This window comes from Oxyura jamaicensis, chromosome 8, assembly GCF_011077185.1.
Source record: "Oxyura jamaicensis isolate SHBP4307 breed ruddy duck chromosome 8, BPBGC_Ojam_1.0, whole genome shotgun sequence".
Lineage (NCBI taxonomy): Eukaryota > Metazoa > Chordata > Aves > Anseriformes > Anatidae > Oxyura > Oxyura jamaicensis.
The window spans coordinates 10,768,573-10,790,151 of NC_048900.1; the positions used below are offsets into that span (position 1 = coordinate 10,768,573).

The 21,579-nt window shown below is 57.2% G+C and overlaps 1 protein-coding gene across 13 annotated transcripts in view; it reads right to left on the reverse strand.

Annotated features, from left to right (window-relative positions):
* Positions 1 to 21,579, reverse strand: part of CACNA1E (calcium voltage-gated channel subunit alpha1 E) — an 80,481-nt gene that overhangs the window by 39,122 nt on the left and 19,780 nt on the right. For all 13 annotated transcript variants that reach the window (XR_004752828.1, XM_035333094.1, XM_035333095.1 and 10 more), the window contains exons 5-8: positions 17,366 to 17,469; positions 16,627 to 16,779; positions 16,221 to 16,402; positions 7,810 to 7,913 (exon numbers count right to left, since the gene is read on the reverse strand). Coding sequence is in view for 12 of the 13 variants with exons in the window: in XM_035333094.1 (XP_035188985.1) it covers positions 7,810 to 7,913; positions 16,221 to 16,402; positions 16,627 to 16,779; positions 17,366 to 17,469 (543 nt within the window). In the remaining variant the exon portion in view is untranslated. The remainder of the gene's footprint in view (positions 1 to 7,809; positions 7,914 to 16,220; positions 16,403 to 16,626; positions 16,780 to 17,365; positions 17,470 to 21,579) is intronic.

Genomic DNA, 21,579 nt, shown 5'->3' on the forward strand with positions numbered 1-21,579 from the left:
GGGGCTGGTGACATCTGAGAGTGGGTAGGCGATGCTGACAGATCAAGGATTGCTCAGAGCCAATTTGCAGCAGCGGGTAGAGATAGCGCTGCGGTGCGAGCACGGGGCCGGCTGCGCTGACTGGCAGCTGCCTGGGAACGCTCCCGGCACGGGGCTGGCCCCCCAGGAGGATGCTGATCCCCGACGTGTGCGGGTCACGTCTCAAGGGATGGCACCACTCGGCTTCGCAAGGGGCTCCGGGTGGCCAATTTGAGCAGGGCATCCCTCCCCAGGCCAGGGGGGCTCTCCATGTCTGTAAAGCAGGGTGAAAGTGTGCACAGAGAGCCTGATGTAGGGGTTTCAGCCTCCAGCCTCCTCTCTTTCCTCCATGGAAAAGCCTGCACTGAGCACGGGGATGCGTTGGACCTGGTGTGGTTGCAGCTGTACCCTTTGGAAAGCCAAAGGTGGGCACCAAGGGATGAAGGTGGCGGGGGGAGCTTGGCAAGCAGCGTGGCATCTGTCCTGCAGGCAAGGGAAGCATCCAGACACCGTGCCCAGCCTTCCGAGGCGATGGGAGCAGATGGTTCGCTCCTCCCAGGGAGGAAAATTCCCCTTTAGAGCCCTGGCAGTCCCCTGATGCAGGGCGAAAGCATCCCAGCAGGAGACCCCGGGGGCACGGCCTTGCTCAGCAGCCTCCTGCTCCAGGCTCCTGCACCCTCAAGGCAATGCTGCTTCAACATCACTACTCTGCAGGGCCCAGATCCAGTTATAATTGAAGAAAAAAAATGTGAAAGCATCCACAAAAGTGCCCCCTTTTGGAAAAATAAATAAATAAATAAATAAAAAAGAACAAAAAACTAAGGGGGAGGAAAAAAAAATATCATGGGTGCTGCAGCCCACTTGTATCCTTCCAGGAGCTTCTCTGAGTGGAGAGGGGATATAGCACTGGTCACACGCACACTGTGGCTTCCATGCTTTGAATGAAGCCAACCATCTTCAAAGCCATCTATTCACCACCTTTCACTGCCATTAAACACCGCCAACAAACCTGCTACCAAAAGGGTCTTGAAATGACCCGAGGCAGCAGGAAGGATGCGCTGGGGAGAGAAGTCCTGGCTTACGTGCTGGAGAGGAGGCAGCAGCACGCTGATGTGGAAAAGCCAGTTGTGGTGGGTTGTACAACAAGGAGAACCATCTGCACGGCGTCAGGTAACACTTCTGCTCCGCTCAGCACCAGCGAGGTCTCGGCGCACGGCTCCTGTCTGGTTTCGAGCACCACGATTTGAGGAAAAACAACTTCGCTCCAGAAGGGTGTCCGAAAAGGTTACGGCACGGAGCTGACAGCAGGCGGTTTGGAAAACAGGGATGAAACGAGTGCAGCTCGGGAGGATCGGATGGAATTTACCCAAGAGGCATAAAGGAACCACCATAAGCATGCTGAACTAACGGTGCAGCCTGTAACCTGGTGCTCGAGCCTCAGCAGAAGGTGGCAAGAAGGGAGAAGGGATGGCCATAAATTCTGGTGGTGGCACCGAGGTGACAGCAAAGGCTGGAGTAGGGACCCTGAGGGTACAAAACCCCCGACTGTACTCCTGTGAGCACACTTACAGTGTTTAAGAGAGGCGGGTGCTGGTGGTTGCCTTCTCCCTGGGAGAAAACTCGTGATTTAAAGCAGATTTTCCTATGGGTGCTGCTGGAAGTCTTCTACCAGGTCCCCAAGGGACCTTCAGGACAAGGACTGATCCCGAGCAGTAGGAATGATTCAGAAAGACCACGTCGTGCTGCTTTGCACGGATGCCCCACGCCAAAAAAAAAAAAATAAAATAAATAAAGGTGAGGAATCTCCAGAAGAGAAGGCACAGCTCCCAGCACTACAGAGCTCCTTTTGTAAGCTGGTCCCTCAAAGGGATGCGGGCTGTTGTGGCTCCATGTAGGGCCCAAAATCAGTGGGGACACAGCCACCACTGGCCAGATATTTTATGGGACACCTCACTTTTCCCAAGGAGCAATGCTGTTACAGGCACTGCTGCTGCTGGGCAATGGGAGGAAAGAGCAGGCACCCTGGGGATCTCTTGGGTCCGGCCTTTGGGCAGCTTTGAAGATAAAATCTAAAAATTCAAATAACTGGGGGACAAGCCAGAGTGGAGACAAGACAGAACGGGGACACTGGGATGGCGCAGACACATTGAACCACTGGGGCCAGCATTACAGCCCCTCCATCAGAACCAGCCGGGCTTCTCCAGCTTCAGGTTTCCTTTCATGGTACAGGCTGCAGTCTTTGGATCTAAACTCACAAAACCCACGGATCCCCACGGCTGGAGTCGTTCCTAACCTCCCAGCTACGGCAGCAGCATCTCAGCGCAGCCCCCGCTGCGTTCGAGGTGCTCAGAGCAGTGAGAATCACAGGAGAGGCTCACACTGCGCCTGCTGGCGGGGAAGGCAGCCCACTGAGCACGTTAAATACCTCCCCTCTTCTCCCCAGCAACTTCTCGTCCGCAGCTGGCTCCAGTCAACAAGCTCTCATCCATCCCAGAGCAAGCTCCACCGTTGTTTGGGATCGGGGTCAGGCATCAGCTGTGTGTCACCGCAAAGTCCCCTTACGATGCCTCCGGCGGAGCAGGTGCCCTGCACTTCACGGGGACACCAGCCCCGGGCAGCTCGGCACCTCTGCGCACATGCGGCGCTCGCTCTCCGGGAGCAACCAGCACTCCGTGACCCGAGAGAAAAGAGCAGCCGAGAGCTTGCAGAGCTCGTTGTTTTGAAACGGAGGAAAACAAGTCAAAGAGGGCAAGTAGCACATGGAAAAGGGAGCCAGCCGCCGAGTGGCAGCTCCAACATTTGTCCCGAGGTGACGGCGCGGGGGTTCGCAGCTCCGTCCCCCCTGCTCGGAGGGGGCGGCATCGAAGGCGGCATAGCAGGGTCAGCCCTCGCTGCCAGGAGCGTCTGGCAGCCCCAGCGAGAGCAGCAGAGGTGGAAGCTTGGGGTTTCGTTTCACTGCGGTCAGGGCAGCACCGGTGCAGGCAGCGCTGCTTCGAGCGCCCCGGGCTCTGCCGGCAATCACTGCCCCCGGCTCGCGCCGCACGGGGAGAACATCGCTCCTCCCATCCCCTCCCCGGATTTTGTCTCTGTAAACAGGGAGGGTTTTGTCCCCCCTTTGCACGTGACAGCAAACGGAAGGTGTGGGACCAGTGCTGCGAGCGAGCTGCAGCACAAAGCAATCACCAATTTTCAACATCTCGTCGCGCTAACTTCCCAGGAACTTCGGAGCGCTCTAATTGATGGCTTCAAAGCAAGCACAATGGATCCAGAGCTAACCATCGAGTGCTAAACCCACAACGCATCCGCTAGGTATGTCACTCTGCCGCTGCAAAACAAACAAACAGCCTCCTACGACGTGCGGAGAGCTGGCAAGTGATTCATTCGGGGGATCCTGCCCAAGCCACCCAACACCGGCACCGAACACCCCCTTGTAACGTGGTGTTGAGCACTGCGGGTCGGCGCCTTTCCAAAGCCATGGCCGTACAATCACCTGGGTTGGGAAAGACCTTTGGGATCATCACATAGTCATGGAATCACCTAGGTTGGGAAGGACCTTTGGGATCATCGGGTCCAGCCATCAGCCTGACCCATCTACCAAGCCAAACTCCTACAGCTATCGCCAACCAGGACAACTGAAATTAAGGAAGATCTGGAACAAAACTCCAAAAGATCTGGAACAAAACTCCAAAAACAACACGTGAGCTTTCCACTGAGTGCTCTGTGAAGAGCATCAAACCCCAGCCTTCCTCCCCAGCCTACAGGGAGCCCACAGAGCAGATCCTCAGAAGGCACAGAGCCCAGCAGACACGACGTGGCTGAGACATGCTGGTGGATAATCCCCAAGGAGAATCAACGGGGAGCGCCACGCATCCAATGTGCCGCTTCCCGGGCACACGTGGTGGCATCCTGCTGTCACTGCCGACGTCCCCAGCAGCCTTCCCCTGCTGTGGCAGTGTCTCTTCCTGCTTTCCCCTCCACAAACCACCCACCTCACAGGCACTGATCCTCTCTTCCCAGCGCTTGGCTTCGAAACACCTGATCCAGCTCGAACGCGGGGCCCGGGTTTTGTGCGGAGCCGGCAAAAAATAAAAAAACCCAACCCTGCCTCCGTCAAAAACGTGCGCTCGTTCCTTCAACGCCCTTATTATTAATTGCTAAAACTTAATCTTATTCATCGTTTGTTATGCCTCAAAATTGGAGAGGAAAAAAATTCAAATTAAGCCAAGTGAAAAGATTTCAGAGATGGTACAGAAGGCTCCTGGAGGAGCTGAAGAATGCTCTCCGGAGACCGGGAGCGCAGCGCTAACCCAACCTGAAAGAAAGAAGATCTTAAGACAAAGAAATCTTGCCAAATTGATCCTTTAATTATAACATTAGTCGTTTCTTTCAAAGGCTTAGTGCAAGAGCTGGGGGTGGGGGGCAGAAAAGACTTAAAGGGAGAAAAGACTTAACATCACCAGGATGAGTGGAAGCAATTAGCAGGGTTTAAATTACTCTCTTGTTTGGTACAAGGCAGATGGATCTCATTTTTCCTGCCATCGTGCTCAGCTTCTTGCTCTGCCGTCGGCTCCCAGAGGACCTCTCGTTGGCACTACCACAGAGCCTCCCTGGGTCGGTCACCGTCCCCGTCCATGCTACTGCTGCAGACCACGCGGTGCCACCACACCGCACCAGCATCACTGCTCCCACCACGTCTCTGCTGCTTCCGAGTGCTGCCACCACACTGGAGATGCAGCCCGAGCACAAGGATCCAAATTGGTTTGCATGGAAAACCACCAGGGAAAAGGAAAAATACAGCTCCACAAATTTGCAGACCTCTGCAGATCTCCAGCACGGGGCAGCTTTGGCATCCCCCTGGCTTGAGGCTGACCCCAGCCCCGGGACACACGACTTGCTGTGAGCCTCACTCTTCCTGAGCTCCTGATCCACAGCCAGAGACGTGGCAGAAAGCAGGGCATTTCGGCTGGTGCTCCATCCCTGCTTGCTCCAGCTCTTCTGCCGGGATTATTTCAGGAGCTGTGTAGCTTTAAAAGCTGAGCAGTCACATCTCCTTGGGCTCTATACCTGCAAAATGTTCTCAAAGCGGAATGGGGCCAATTTTTTCTTTTTTTTCTTCTTTTTTTTTTTTTCCTTTCTGCTTTCAGTTAGAATTAATTGATCCGTAATTGCACCCATAGAGGGGAAAAGTTAATAGACACAGTAATAAATGCCAAAGCCCCAGAAGAACTTGCTCTCCAAGCCCCTGCCTGGAGCGACTCCATCTCCTCTTAATAGCCTTGCATGCAATTCCAGCACATGTGTGTGTATTTAGAGAGAACTGAGGAGCCTCGCTAGGATGGAAATCATTTCTTTTTCCTCTCCCACATACATTGTGCTCGGGAGCAGATGGATCCAGGCTGTTTACATCACGGAGGTCATGCCTCAGCCTAACAGTTGGGGAACTGACTGTTGGGAGAGATGCGCATCGCAACCAGGAGACTGCTAAATCTGGGCTCCGGCGAACTTCTTCTGATGGTGGCACATTAAACAAATGTCCTCCTGCAGCCTCTTGGCACTCAGGACCTGCCTGGGGTGCCTGGTTGGTTCCCCAGTGAAAATAGTTGTGAGATGAAGCAAGAGGAGGAGGCTGGAAGCCCCGAGGGGACCTCGTCCTTAGTCGGTGCAGGTTGCAGGTTTCTGCTCCTCATCGTGGGTCACGCAGATCATTTTTTGGGGTTGGCCAACGCACAGCAGCATCACTGTAACCCTGTCTCAGCCGAAGTCATGGTAAGCAGGAGGGCAGAGGCCAGAGAAGAACCTCCTGCCTGCTTTTCCCCTACAATAGCAGATGGGACCGAGCACGTGGGCCACCAGGACTCGCTGCTGAGCACAGCACCCCGAGTTCGCAGAGCGACTGTGTTTTCAGCTGGCCACACACAGCCTTTTTTCCTTCCCCCAGAGCAGCGCTATTACACCAGGAAACATTTCTTTCCCATGGAGATGTTTCCATGGAGCTCATCCCCAACGTGACCTCCTCCTCCCCGCTCAGCCCAGCGCAGGGGGATGCGGCCAGACCCCGGCTGCAGGGCACGGTGACGGAGGGGTCACCTTTGCCTCCTGGAGCGGAGCCCGGTGCTCTCCTCCAGCACAACGAAGGGTGGGAAGCATTAAAAACAAAACCTCAGCAAGCAGAGTGAGGCAAGGAGCCCTCGCACACCTTCGCTCAAGGACACACGGTGCGTGCATGCAGAAGCACCGCGCCTTGCGCTCCTCCACCAGCCCAGCAAGAGGACAGCCGGCCTCGCTGCCACGGGGTCCTGAACCCACAGAGGTGCTGGGGACACCACGGCCCGGTTGGTGGCCTTGCACCCATGGCAGAGCCCAGCTCGCCCAGCCCCTCGGGAGCTGAGCAGCCGTGCTTTTCCCTAGGTAGCTGGCACGCCACGAGAGCATCTCCATTGCCAATTAGGCCACCCACCCACGCGCATCCTTCCCCAATACAAACCCTATCAGTGATAAACAAACATTGGAAATGCCAGCCGGCGCCTGGGAAGAGCCCTAGACAACTGCATCCAATTCGGCGGGTGCGGGAAGGGCTGCCCCATACGGTCCTGGTGGGGGCAAGCACCCAGAGGGGGCCGGGGCACGGCCGGGTGTCCCCACGGCCACCCCGGACTTGGCATCCCCAAGCTGGACATGGCATAAGGAATGCAGAAGTCACCCAGTGCTGCTGGGACTTCTTCATCCTCTGCAAGGCAGCGTGACACCTTGCTGCAGCCTGTCCCCACAGCCCCTGCACCTGGGGAATTTCAGCCCACCCGGAGGTGCTGAAGCCCTGCCTGCCTCTCTAGAAGCATGTCCAAAACCACCAGGACCACACCCGAAATCACAGGGATATTTAGGATATGGAGATGGCTGGGGCCAGCTTCCACTTTGATACCCTCATCCTGAAGCCACAAACCATTAAGAAACAAGCACCAAGGAAATGTACTGCATGACTTTACGCTCAAGGAGAAAAGTGCTGGTCACAACACCAGGCTGCGCACACGGGGACGTCTGTCTTTTCTCACCGAAGGCTGTCTCTGCACCCAAAAGAGTAGCTCAGAGTGCCCACGAGGCTACGTGGGGATATTGATCATACACCAGGAGCCCAGCACAAACCCTCACGGTGCCCCCTGCCCTCACCGCAGCCACCCCTCGCTCCCGGCAGCCTCGCTCCCTCCCTCCACCCTAACCCCTGCCAGAGCTGAGGATGCGCTGGTGCAGCCTTGGTTCATCGTCATGGAGACGAGAGGCTTTTTTCTCTCCAAACCCAGCTTGATGGCTTGGATTAAAAGCTCAGTTCCTCTGAGGAGAGCACCGAGGTGCCCCAAGCCCATCTCGTGCCCACCACACACCAGCAGCTGGCAAGCGCGCAGCTCGCTGCAGACACACCCCGAGCTCGTACACGTTTCCGTATCGCTCCCCTGTGCCCTGTCCCCAACAGCAGGTCGCAGATCTGTGCTGACAACAACTCACAACGTGATCAAAACCAGAAGATTTTCAGGAAAGAGAACCAAAGTATCTCCAATGAGGGCGATAAACAAGCAACCCCTCTCACACCGGGAGGTGCAGTGACCACAGGGAAGGGGGGAGACACTGGAGGAGGTCCCAGTCCAGGCATCCCTTCCCGGGGAGCAGAGGAGATGAGCCACAGTTGGAGCAATCCCTTGCATGGAAGGGGAAGGGGACAGGGGGACCTGGGGGGCACAGCAGAGCCGGGCCAGCCTTGGGACTCAGGCACGGCCCGGAGGAGGACGGCGTCTCGCTTACCCCGACAGCACTCCCAGGACAAGGTTGAGGACGAAGAAGGATCCAATGATGATGAGGGGGATGAAGTACAGCCAGTTCCAGGTGGCTCCTAAGGCATCATTGGTCTGGAGGGGAAGGAAAACACAGGCGTGAGGTTACATCCAAGGCAAGCTCCGGGGCGGAGGGTGGCAGTTCTCCCCCCAGACCAACCACACCACCCTCCTCGGGGTATTACGGATGTGCCTCCAAACCTGATGGGCTCCTGCCGTCACCCCGCTGCGTTATCCCACCCCGGCCCCAAGGAGCAGGCTGCAGCTCCAGGCAATTATTCACCGGGGCTTTTAACAAGGCAGTGCCCCCCTGTACCTTGCAGCCGCTCCCCGGCCCCATTTGTCCTCGGGCGCCAGGCAGCGCGCACATGACGCCGGGCTGGAGGGTGATGCGGCAGAACGTGACTGTCTGGGGGAGGTGGCATCAATCTTGTTGCAATGAAAGGCTCTTTCTCTTTTCTCTCTCCTTCTTCCCCCCCCCCCCTTCCCCGTGCTAATTAAGCCCTCATCTTCGTCTGACTCATTGGCACTACGTCTCCCCGCCGGCCAGCGCAGGAGCAGAGCCCATCTCCTGGAAGAGAGGAGAAAGCCACCGTGCTCAAGCCTTCCTCCAGTGACTGAGGTGTCCCCACCATGCCAGCACAGGGACACCAGCCGTTCTGGCTGCTGGCACTGACCAGCACATGGGGGGATACTGTGGGCAGAGCCTCAAGTGCTGCCTGCCAGACCCTTCCCTGGGCACCCCGAGTGGTTGCCGGGTGCCTTGGCATCGCCCCATCCCGTGAGCACTGCAGGCTGGCTGTGCACGCCTCTTTGGGGCTGGGGAAAGCACCCACAGAAGCTCATTGCCCTCCTGCTTTGGCAGCAGGGACACCACACATCTTCTCGAGGTCCCGCTCTCTGCAAGAGCCCTGCTCCACCACTAGCCCCTTTCCTTGGGGCCAGAAGTGAGCACAAGGAGTTCGGAATGGTGTACGGGAATCTCAGGCAGCCAACGCTCACCACCACCCTCCAGAGACACCCAGGCCTCCCCCTGAATCCTAGCTTCAGGCCACTGCTCTCTTACAGCTCCATTTTCCATGGCATCATCCTTGAAGGCACTGTGCACCCCTTGGACCAAGCCCACACAGAACTCCAGCCTGCTGTCACAGTGCCATTGGGTGCCTGCCACCCGTGCCAGTCCCCTTTGGAACCAGCCCCTTCCTGAAAACCAGGGGACTTCCCCCAAGGCCCAGGGGGTGCAAAATAGCTGAGTCTTCAACAGGTGAACACGACATCTTCTCCCAGGGCGATTTCCCCAGGGCCACCAGCCAACGACACCAGCAGCGCCCCGACACCGCCATGCTTTGCGGGCACGGCCTAAACCGGTGGCACTGGTGACCAGCATTGCCCTGCTCTAATGGCCAGAATTTGTCCTTTTATTCCCCAAGGAGCTCAGCATTTCCCACTGCTTCTCCAGCCCATAGCAGCCACCTCTCCAGCCCAAAGCTGAAGCACACCAGCCCATGAATAACGCACTGTTCCCACTGGAAGGCTCCTCAAGCTGATGCTCTAATGGCTGCCCTAACTCTCAGCCTAAATTTATTTGTGGCCAGTTTATACCCATTTGTTCTCTTGCCAGCATTGGCCTTTGGCTTAAATAGCTCTTCGTTTCCCATCCCGATGTGTTTATAGATAGCGATCACGGCCACCCCCAGCCTCTGCCTTGCTAGATAAAGCAAGGTTCCCCCAGTTTTCTCCTACGTGACTGCCTCTCCCTCCCTAATTGCCTTGTAGCCCCTTCCCTTCCCCAGCCCATGGTTAATATTCACTTTCCTGGACACCGGAGACCCGAGCGAGCCATCCCGATGGGTCCCAGGGCAACCCGGCACGATGCTGTGAGCCTTCATCACCCTGATGGCAAACCTCTCTCCTCCTGCCCCTCCGCCTCCATCCTGGCACTTCCAACCACAACGACCTGGGTTCTTCGGGGGTGTCTTCACTCTCCTCCAACACACACGTGTCTCATCCCCACGAAACCCCACCAGTAGGTCCCAAAACCCCATCCAGCCCCACCTCGGAGCTGCTCCCTTCCCACCAGCTCCTCTTCGTCACCTCTTTCCCGTAACAAAAGCCCTACTACGACGAGAAGCTCTGCACGTTTCCTGCACTTAGAAAACCTGTCCTCTGCTGCCAGGTTAGCCCGGCATGACCTACCTTTGGCAAACCCATGATTCATTTTCCTCTTTTGCCTCCAAAATCTGTTCCGAAATGGCATGCAATTGAGGTCAGGCTCGCAGCCTTATTCCTGCCTGCCTTACTTTTTCCTTCCTCCCCCCGCTTTTAAATATAGGCATCGCATTCGCTCTCCTCCAGTCAGCTGGTGCCTCCCCCAGCACGCCGGAGCTGTTATAAATACGCGTTACCAGACCTGCCATTTCGTGTGCCAGCCCCCCCCGAACGCGGGGGGAGGTGATGCCCAGCACCACGGTGATGGGCACCATGGGCTGGGGCCATGGCCATGCTCTCAGTTATGCTGCCCGGCTTCTGGTTGCCTCCGTGGTTGTGTTCACCAAAAGCTGGGGCGAGATGTCCATCCAGCATGGGAACCAAGCCCCAACATCCCCAGCCTTCGCTTCTTCTTCCAGTGGCAGAGTGAGGAACCACTTGCTGCCCCTTCAAGCATCCTTCACAAGGTCCATGTTGGCTTCAGTTTTGGCACATCCCAACTTCTTCGGCACAAAGGTGCCATTCTTTTTACCAAGCAGCCCCTTTTTGCCAACGCTTTGGGGCACCATTTGCTTTTAATGCCTTTCCCCAGTCAGTAATTCATCAGCCCAGCCCCCTGTGCCTTCTTGTAGGCTTTTCCCCTTGGCCATCCATCACATGTAGTAGGGCAGACACACCACAGTGCTTTAACCCGCAGACTACACAAAAGCTGCAACTCCTTTAAATGAAGAAACTCCTCGTTCCTGCCCCCGGCCTCATGCTGAAGACCAGGTCCCATCGCTCACACAAGCCCTTTGGCAAACCAAGGCGCTGCCTGATGGCTGATCCTTCCTATTCCCTTCACTTTAAAGCTACAACCCCCTCATTATAGAATTTTAGATCCATCTAGGTTGGGAAAAGACTTTCAAGATCACCAAGTCCAAGCCACGTCTCCCCACTAACCACGTCCCTCGGTGCCACATCCACACGTCTCCTGAATATCCTGAATACCTGAACACCCACAACACCACCTCTTCCACGGCCACCTGCCCAAGAAATACGCTCGCTACCACCTTTGGGAATACCTGAGACACCAACGCGTGCCTTCAGCCTACGACGGACCCAAGGCACCCCACGCAGCTCTGTCCCCAGGGGTGATGGGGCCGGCCCTGCAGCCACCCCAGCGGGCACCCCAGGGACCAGCTCTGCTCTTTGGGCAGCCCCTGCGCTTCCGAAGGGCAGGAAAAGGCGCAGGGAGCTGCAAAAGCAGGTCTCACTCGGGGGCCAGAAATCTAAAGAAGTCTAAATATATCCCGCCGTCGAATGCAAAGCACAGGCTTGCAGCCCACACGTACCCTCCCTCAGGCTGTGCTCGCATAGGAAACTTTAGGATTTCTTTGCTGGGGGGGGGAGGGAGGGAGGGAATAATAAAACAACCACAAACTCAATTTCTCCTACCTAAAAATAAGCAGAAAGCGCCTTCTGCCTTTGCAGGGCACCTTTAGTCCTTATTTCCCGGTGGCTTGACAGAAAGTGGAAGGAGAGGAAGGGCGATGGGTGGATGGAGAAGGAGCGGAGCTGTGCGATGTTGGAGATGGTCGCTGCGCCCAGCACCTGCACAGCCGCCCTGCACACACCGGTGGCCTGCACGCAGCCACCTCCCCTGTCAAAATTCATCTGCATTAGGAGAGCCTCCACGATTTCTGCTCGAATCTGGAGCGAGACAGCAGGTAATTCAACTGGGGTGATATACAGCCAGCGCTGCAACCAACTGGCAGCCACCTGCTCGGGGGGACACAGCACGGGGCACTGTCCACGCACAGATGTAACCTGGGGCTGTGCACGGTGTCACCTCCTCTCCCGAGCACAGAGGGGGCTTGGGGCTGAAGAGCAGAGGGGACATCTCAGGAGGCTTCTGGTGGGTGCTGTGCCTCCCTTCCCCACCGCTCCCCAGTGCCCGCCGCCGGTGGGACAACGCACACGAAGCCACTGCCACGCCAAGGTTCGCACACCAGACCCCTGGTTTGGCATCTCCTGATGGCTTTCTGGGGTGGCTGGAGCCATCCCTCCTCATCCCTGCCCCTCTCCTCCCTGCAAACCGCGGCCACATCCAGGAGAGCAACGCGCACAGGCCAGCAGGAGCAGCATCGCAATCTGGCAGAAAGAAAAGACAAAAAAATCTCCCAGCAGATTCCCTGACCTAACCAGCTCCCTCAAGACCTTGACACCCGCTGCTGCTCTCCCCAGCGCAGTAACAGATCTCCTTCTTCCCTTTAATAGCAGTAATTTCATCTCCCGCATGCAGGGCCATGCCTCACTCCCCGCCAGCCGCGCCTGGTATCCATCAGCGACCCCGGTGCTGTACAAGATCTGAATGAAAATGCTTTTCTTCTCCAAATTAGGTTAATGAGGAAATTGGTACATTTCCTTCACCGAGCAAGGGCCGGCCCCCGGTGGGCCGCATCCTGCCCTTGGTGGGCGCCCCGACGCCGTGCCCACAGCACCGTGGAGACCCCGGGGGGACAGGGGATGGGGAGCGGACAGGGGTCCCTGAAACAGGACACGGGATGCTCAGCGAGGGCTGAAGCGCATGGACACACGTCTTGTGGGGAAGGAATGGGGAGAGGGGTAAATAAATAAATAAATAAATAAATAAAACAAGGAAAAGGGAAAAAAACCTCCACTATATTTCATTTTTCTATTTTCTAAATTTTTGACTCTGAAAAAAAAAATGCACTAAAAAAAAAAAAAGTGTTTTGAAAATGCCTGAAATGGGCATGGAGACTGGTTTGGGCTCTGTCCGACTCCAACCTGCCATGAAGTCGCAGCCAGGCACCCCAGCACCGCCTTCCAGGGGCTGCGAAGGAAATCTTCGCTGGGATGCTAAAGGCAATTAGAGGCTCTGGGCTTAACGAGGAGGGTTCCGAGCCCCCTGCCCGCCCTTGTCGGGCAGTGCCAGAGCATCCCGGCCTCTGCTGCCTTCAGCAGCCGGCCCAGGGCAGAGACTTTCCCTGGCAGGAAGGCGGAGGGTGTGGGCAGGCAGCTTGCGACAGAACATGCCTGCGAAGCTGTGGATCCAGCAGACACAGTTTGTTTCTTGCTGTGTCATTTCAGCGTGCACACACATTTAAAAAAAAAAAAAAAAAAAAAGCAGGAACATTTGGCAAGCTGGAAAGGGTCTGGCTTCAAGTGCTAACAAAGAGCCGAGCCAGGAGGGGAACAAAAACACGGCTTTCTGCCCGTTTCTGCTCGGGGTGCATGCACCTAGCAGGGCACAGCAACCAGGAGCAGCCTTGGGGTGAGGGGAAAACAGCTCAGATAGTTAAAAGTTCGGATGGTTTTAAGCCTTTGGGGTGGAACTTCCTGAACTCCTTCCTGAAGCCCTCGTTTGCCTTTTAAACCTGTGGTTAAGTTGCAGGCAAGGAGCAGAAGGGGCTCTGTCCTGCAGTGCTGGGGGCTTTTCGGCTGCCCTGGCCCCCCAGCACAGCCATGGAGGTAGTAAGGTCTGTGCCTGCTGAGGGCACGGCGTGTCGATTAAATTTTCATCCCTCCCCAGCCGCGTTTTTTGGTTTGTTTTAATTGGAAGCACACGCAGCAGGTCTCCTTCTCCCTCAGCAAGGGCTCCAGCCTGGCGGTGTCCCGAGGCACGGAGGGCTAAGCCACCGAGAGGTTTCCTCCTTTTGACACCTCTCCCACCTCCTTCACTTGCCAGCATCCCTCCCTCTGCCTCCTCTCCCTCGTAAAGGCACCGGGCTGAACACAGCTGAGCGATGCTCAGGGCCTGCCAGTGCCAAAAATGTCGGCCTCGCGGCACCCCCTGGATTTTATCACCCTCTTTTTCCCCAGTCCTACCCCTCGTGTTGCAAGAGGGATTTGGGGTTTACAGCAAGCAGCTGTGCCATGCATTTCTAATTAGCAGCACGGATGCTCTTCCAGTGCTGCTCGGGCGGCAGAAGGATTTTACCCATTAGTGCTGACGGCCGTGGCCCTGGGCAAAAACGGAGCCGGCTGCTTGCACGACCCAGCTTCAGCATGGCTACTGGGGTTGTGCCAACCCTCCTGTCTGCCTTGGGTTGCTCCAGCCACCCTCATTTCACTGGGGCTGCCTCTTCCCACCTCAGCATCCCTCCCCTGTAAGGAAAGGAGTTTTTTTTTTCCATGCTCTTCCCTGCACCGAGACCTGGCCATGGGCTGCTGTCCCTGCACCACGCAGCCAGCGTCCCCAGCTCCATCAGTGCCGGGGACAAAGCACCCAGCTGGGACAGGCGAGGGTCAAACCCCATCCCGAGGCCACGTTCCCCAGCCTGTACGAGCACCGGGTGCCCTTGCTGGGTGTTTTTGCCCCAAACCCCAGCTCCCGGCAGCACGGGGGAAGCGGCTGCCGGCAGCTCCCAAAAACGCGCTCCTGCCTGCTACCTGCAAACAGCAGCCGAGCGCCTCCGGAGCTGGAGCAAACAAACAAATCCTGGTGAATAAACACAGCTCTCGGAGCTGGCATTGTGGAGGGAGTCACGATTTCAAGCTCCTTTCCCTGCCTTTTCAGCAGGCTGAGTGTCCCCACCGTGCTCAGCATCCCTGCACCACCGGGGCAGGGAGGCAGGACAGGGGTCCCCTCTGCCAGCGTGGGTTTCCCTGCGGTCGCAGCAGAAATCAGGTCTGGTTTCAGAGCATCCCAGGCAAGGGGGATCTGCTCCAGCAGCAGGAAAAGCAAAATGTTCCTAAGCTTCCATTTTGGACAGCTGGAGGGACCACCAACCAAAACCCACCTCAAAAAAAAGAATTAAACCCTTCATGCTCCCAGGGAAAGAGGTAACACCCCGCAGTTTGAGGCTTGTTTTTCCTCCCCCCAAAGCACACTGATTTCTGCAGAGCAAGCCAGCCTTTCACGCAGGCAAGGCTGTTGAAAACAAGGCGAAAGCCGAGCGCATCCGCAAAATAGCACACGTGGAAAGCTCCGCGGGGCTGATTAGCTTTCTGCGACGCTTTCTACAAATTGTGAGAGCCGCGCTCCTAGACCTGGCAAAATTGGGGGAAAATGGGTCTTAAAATCACGAAGCAGCTACGCGGGGGAATATTAGAGTAAGCAATTTCTTTGAGAGATTGCCGAAGCGTTTTCCCTGCCACCTCCTCTCCCCTGCAAGGCTGCCTCGCTCACCTGAAGGGACTCGGTCCCACCACTTGACACCAGCAGGGAAAGGCAGAGACCCCCTGGCCGACCCCCCCAGACTTGGAGGCAGTGAGAACCCCCCCGGGGACCACAGCCCCCCATGCCCGTGCCTGCTCACACCTCCACGTTGGCTTTTTTTGCTATGAAAAGGGCCCTAAGCCCATTTCGCTGCTGTCACGTGCAGGGACCGAGTGCCCGCAGCCTTTGCATCCCTGCGAGACAGGGGGAGGGCGAGGGACGTGCAACGGGAATCAGCAGCGTTTTACCACCAAGACCCAAGTCCTCACTCAATTAGCAGCCGAGGAAGGTCCCTGGCACTACCTATTACGGGTAAGTAATAGCTGGTACTCTGCAGAGGAGCGGGAAGGGGAGGCAGCGCGCGGCCCTGGCCGTCGGGGACAGGATGACAGAGCACAGCTGGCCACCGAGGCGCCTGGTGCTGGGAAAGTCATCCGGACAGCCAGTCCCCAGCACCCTGAGAACCCCTTGTCCGGGCTATGGGCAGCAGCTGCCCATGGTCTGAGGCAGATCTGCAGGGGAAAATCATCTTACGCTTGCTTGTCCTGGGCACTACGCACCGTGGTTAAGCCTCTAGTCCCACTGACGTACCCGAAGCGGCCAAGAAATGCTCTTGGTTTTGGTCTGACCTCCCAGGTGCTTAAATTCTGCCCCAGTCCCCCGCCAAAGCATCGAGACCCAGGCACCAACAGCTCCTTTAGGGTGAGGAAAAATGAATCCTCATGGCAAGACCGAGCCCTGGCCACGAAACACTCGCCCAGCCTGGGTTTGGGTGGTCCACCTGCCCCGTGGATGCCAACCCGTATCCCTTAGCACAAATAAAAAGGAACGAGGTCCCGACGCTTGCAGCACCCAGCCTTTGCTGGGGTTACAGACCAGCCTTCCTGCTCGCAGCACGGCAAATACTGAAGCCTTTGGATCTCAAAGCCTTTCAGGCCACGGAGCTGCCAGCTCCAGCACCCCGTCCCCACGCCCAGCCACCCCACAGACCCCCCGGGCTCGCCACTCACGTTGTACAGGACTGTGGTCCACCCTTCCATGGTGATGCACTGGAAGACGGTCAGCACAGCGAAGAGGATGTTGTCGAACTGCGTGATCCCGTCGTTGGGACCGATCCACTCCCGGCACTCGTAGCCCGGGGGGCAACCCTGCACCCCGCACGGGTGGGGGGGGTCCAGCTCCTCCAGCTCACCTGCGGGCACACGGCAGAGCCAAAGCGCGCGGCGGTCAGGGAGGAGCAGAACCCAGAGCACAGCACTGCCCGCAGCGCATCACCCCCACGCCCCCCTCGGGAGGGGGGGGGGGGGGGCGCATGCATTACATGGAGCAAACCATTTTTTTGTTGTTGTTGGTATTTTTTATTATTATTATTATTATTATTTGCATGCTCAGGATGCACAGAGCTGCCTTCCTCACCTGAATTGTTCGTGTAGCAGGCTCGGTGCAGCTTCCCGCTGTAGAACTCCAGGCCGATGATGGCAAACATGAGAATGGCAAAAAAGAGCAGCAAGCCAATCTGGAGGAGAGGCACCATGGCCTTCATGATGGACTTCAGCACGATCTGCAGGCCTGGGAGGGAAAAGGAAGAGCCCAGCTCAGCTCCACACACGCTACTCAGAACCAGGCAGCCCAGCTCCCACCTCACCAACAGCCTTTGGGGCAGGGTGAGCTCCCCAGCACCACCTGGGCATCGCTGGGATAAACCCCACAACATCCCCAGAACCCAAAACTGCTCACTGCCTGCAGCACATCACCCCTACGGTCCCCTCTGCAGGGCCCTGGGGAGGTGGTGGCAAAGCTCTGGGCATCCTGCTGAGGATCTCCTCGGGGCAACACGAGCAGGTGCCCGAGGAGGGAAGCCACAGCAGCAGCCTATTTTCTTTATTTATCCCCGTTTCTGCAGAGGAAACCTTGCAAAAAGATGAAATCTCCCCTGAATCAAGTCCTGGAAATATCCACCCACAGCCTTCTGGCCAGGGGATGTGTCACCCAGGGACACCAACCGGTCACCTCCCATTGTCACCCGTCACCTTCTTCCCCTCGCCTCCCCAATTTCCACCCCACATCGCCGAGGTGAAACAAGGTCCCCTTGGTCTGGAGGAGACGGGAAAGGGATGCGAGTGCCCTGGGAGGAGAACAGGACTGTCTGACTTACTGGGAATGCCCGAGACGAGCTTCAGGGGCCTGAGGACGCGCACGGCGCGCAGGGTGCGCAGGTCCACGTGCGTGTTGAAGTGCGTCCCGGCCGTGGCGAGGATGCTGCGGGCAGACACGGAGAGAGCGGGGTTAGGGCCCCGTGGAACGTTCCCCACCCAGGGAACGAGGTCCCACGGGCAGGACCCAGTGTGGGTGCGGGGATCCAGCACCTCCCAAAGCCCGCGTGCCACCAAGCCCCCTTGGATGCTGCAACAGGAGCTTGCGGGCTGCTGCGGCCGGCCAAAGCCCCCCAGCCCTGGGAGCCCCCAGCGATGCCCCCATAGATAAATACATTCAAAAATATACAGTGCTGAAAGTGTGGTGACCTTGGAAGGCACAGGAAGGGCTCTAGAGGTTTTTTTAAACACGGAAATTTCCCCATCTCTGGAAAAAAAACTGGGGCAGAAGGGGGCCAGCGCGCACCGGGGCCAGCGGTGGAAATACCTGAGGTGCTGGCAGTGCAGCAGGAATTGGGGGGCTTGGTGACACCGACAGCACAAGACGGTGACACCAGAGCTCGTGGCCGCCCCGTCCCACCCGGGCTGGGTGAGGAAGAGGAGGAGGAGAAGGCAGCAGGAGCAGGGGGAGGAGAGGAGGGGACGGGGAGGAGAGCGGGACAGAGGGTGGCAGCAACCTCGGGGCTGCTTGCAGCAATCCAAAAACCGAGGGAAATTGGGTCATTGTTCCACTAATCCACCTAATTACAGGCCAGAGCGGCTCTCTGGCGCGCTGAGCAATTAGCGCTCGCTCCCTGCCCCGCTCCCCAAGGCATGCAGGGCCCAGCGCCCCTCGGGAAGGCGGCTCGGTTTCCTGGCACCAGACCCTCCCAGCAGCAAAGCAGGCTGTTACAGCCCGGATCCGTGACCCCCTCTTCCCCCCTCCCCATTTCACCAGCCTGGTTCTGTTTGCAGAAGGGCGGCACAGCCTGCCCCAGCCTCACCCCGACACCACCCCGGGCCCCGATCCCAAGGGACCCGCGGGCTCACAGCCGTGGTGGCACCTTCTGACCGTGCCCCAGCCCCTGCTAAACGCTGATGCCAGGCAGGTGGGAGAGAAGAGAGGGGCTTCATTAAGTCAGGAGCACCCAGAATGTTTTGTTCAATTGTCTGTGAGATCAAAATCAATAATCAATACAGCACGGCCGCTCGGCAGCGCACGGGAGAGGAGCGTGGGTGCTTTCATCCCTTTGCAGCAACCTGCGGTGACAGCGAGACAATCCTGCACTCCCCAGACACCAGTGGAAGGACACCCTGTGCCAAACGGCCCCCAGGATCTGCAGCTCCTCATGTCCGTGTCCCAAAGGGATGAGGAAATGCGGCTGCACTGAGCTGGTCCTACAGAGCCCAGGGGAGCGATGGAGATGGAGCGATGGAGATGGAGCGATCCCAACCTCACCAGCACCTCCCCAGCTTCCAGCGCCAGCCGGACACCCCACGAGCTCGGACCAGCCCTGGCTGCAAAGTCCTCTGCTAACCCAGATTGCTCTGAAGGGCTCAGGAGCCTGCGCGAGGAGCCTCCAGGCAAGGTTCATGCGATTCCAGGGCAGCCCTTCGCTGCGCCCTAAATTCGCTGCTAAGAATGGGACTCCTCTGTGGCGAGGTGACGTGCTCCCTGTCCTTGCGGGGGGACAGGGCACGTCATGAGCTCTGCCACAGGGGGGGGTCGGACAGATCCCCGAAGCGAGGTGGTGGCACTGCAGATGTTTCTCCCAGCCAACAGCCAAAGATGGCCCCACACATCCTTCCCACGAAGGAGGGCGCGCTGCTGGAGCTGCTCCTGGCCAGCCCAGTGTCCCAAAGCACCCACACGGCCCTGAGCAGGGCCAGGATTAATTTTAGACCAAGCAAGGTGGCTGGAAAAAAGCAAGCAAGCTTTCAGGCACATGAGCCTGGCTTGTCTGCTTTTTCCAAGCCCTTTGGTTGCTCTAATAAAACACATCACCTCTCCCAGTGGCCAGGCTTCTGTACACACAGACACCACCGCTAGTAGGATGCTCCAAACACCCTCCTGCCCTGGACACGGGTGTTTCTGGACATGGGCACCTGTTAATTGCTCGTTAACCCTCCCAGGTGTGCTTTTTTGGCACAGCGTGACCCACATCGCGCCGCACGACCCACTTCTGCTCCGGGAAGGCGCGAGCCGGTTTCAGCGCCACGCGCATCGCTCGGGGAAAGACCTGGTTCTGAATCCACCCGGGGAAGGTCCAGCCTCTCCTCCTCCCCCCTTTAAATCTGCTCTTTAAAAGCTTCGTCAACTAAAACAAACCGAAATGAAATTGGAAACGAGCTTCAGCAGCCGAAATGTGGAAAAACAAGGGAGAAAAATCGCTCCAGCGCCGAGCCCGCTGGCGAGCATCAGCCCCGGGGCCGGGCAGCAGCATCCCCTCGGCACGTGCCCACGGGTTTTGGCATGTCGGGGTGTCTTGTGGCTTCCTGCAGAGAGGGGACGGCTCCGTGCCGATACGAGGAGGCAGCTCCGGTATCTGCAGAACAATTTCAACCCTCTCGAACGCTTTACAATATCCACGTCTGAGGTACTAATAATTATTCTTTATTTTTAGGCAAGGACCCAAACTAAAATTATATCTCGCCATCCAAGTTATCTGAAAAAGCTGCCAGATTGGGCTATAAAAATCCCAGTGATCTCATGCTTTTCATCATATGTACCAGAGGAAAAAAAAAAAAAAAAAAAAAAAGAAAAGAAAAAAAAAAGTGAAGGCGTTTTTATAGGTCACCCAGGCAAAGGGGCGAGCTCTACTTCTTCGGAGGGAAGGGGGAAGAGGGATTCAGGTGGAGAAAGGAGCAGAGGGGATCCACTGGAAGGATGCAAATAAGAGAGGAGGAAGGATGGGAAATATATGCTAATCCGCAGGGTAGCATCGAATAGTGAGCAATCAGCAGCAGGCAAACACGTGCTTAGGAGAAAATAAATAAATAATAAAAAATGATAAACGGACAGAGCCGGGACGCGCTCCTTTTATTTACGTGCAGCCCCTGGAGCTAGCGGCAAGCTCCGGGGGCACCTTGGGGCTGGAGCCCTTGTCCTGGGAGAGGGGGGGAAAAAAACAAACAAAAAATAAATCACATCCCAAGTTCCCAATGGGCAGCTCTGTCCCCAGGGACCCAGCTGGTGCGTATCCCAAAGCTGTACTCCCAAGCAAATGCTGACCCCCAGAGCAGACGGCTCCGTCTCCCCCTCGCCAAACCGAGCCCTCCCCGGTGATGCCCACCCGGGCCCTGCACGGGGCTGGAGGTGCCAGCGAGCTGCCAGAGCCATCCCGGCTCCGAATCTGGGCCAGGCAGGGTGCTGGCTGGCACACAAATTAATATTTATAATTAAGTGGAAAGGCCCCTCAGGGCCTGAACCGCCACCTGACTCCGTGAGGGAGACTAGCGCGTAATTAATAGACTGGTCAAACGGCTCACGGAAAGGAAGTTACCCGGGGATTTTACCCCATTCTTCCCCTTTTTGGCCACTGGATCACCCCCTCCTCTGCAGATGGTGTTGTGACCGGCACCGGTTACGCAGACGAACGCGCCGCGGCAGCCCTGCCGTGCTCTGGGTGGCTCTGCAAGCAACGACCCCGCTCACCCCAATATTCCCAAGAAGTGATGGTGACACCGAGGGGACACAAGCCAGCCCCACGCCCTGCCTGCAGCGTGGTTTGGAGCGACCTGAAAACCACCTTTTTTTTTTTTTTCCTTGTTCTTTCTAGGTTTTGGGGCCGCAACACGAGTAGATTGTGGGGCTGCAAAGCTGCTGGTCCTGCTGGCACCAAGGGGGACGATGTCCCCGGGGACAGGGGAAGGGCTCACCACCTGCACAGTGGCTCCTGGGGTGGGGAAGGACAGGGTGAAGGTGTGTGAGTGGCCCATGGGATGGATCCTGCACCCGGGGAACGCAGCAGCACGGCTCCCTCTCCCCTAGCATTAGGAGCCCAGACCTTTCAGGGTTTAGAAATTAGGGTCTTTCTCCAGGAGGATGCTGCTGGACCTCCTGTGACCAAGGCTGCAGCATCCCCTCTGGTAGGGGGACGCGGCCACATGGTCACCGAGCAAAGTCATGGAAAATGAATAAAACTGCAACAGAACGGCGCTTTGCTCCAGGAAACCCTGAGCCGAAAATGGTGAGAGCGTGCAGAGCATCGGGATGAGCAGCTCTGGCTCCTAGACT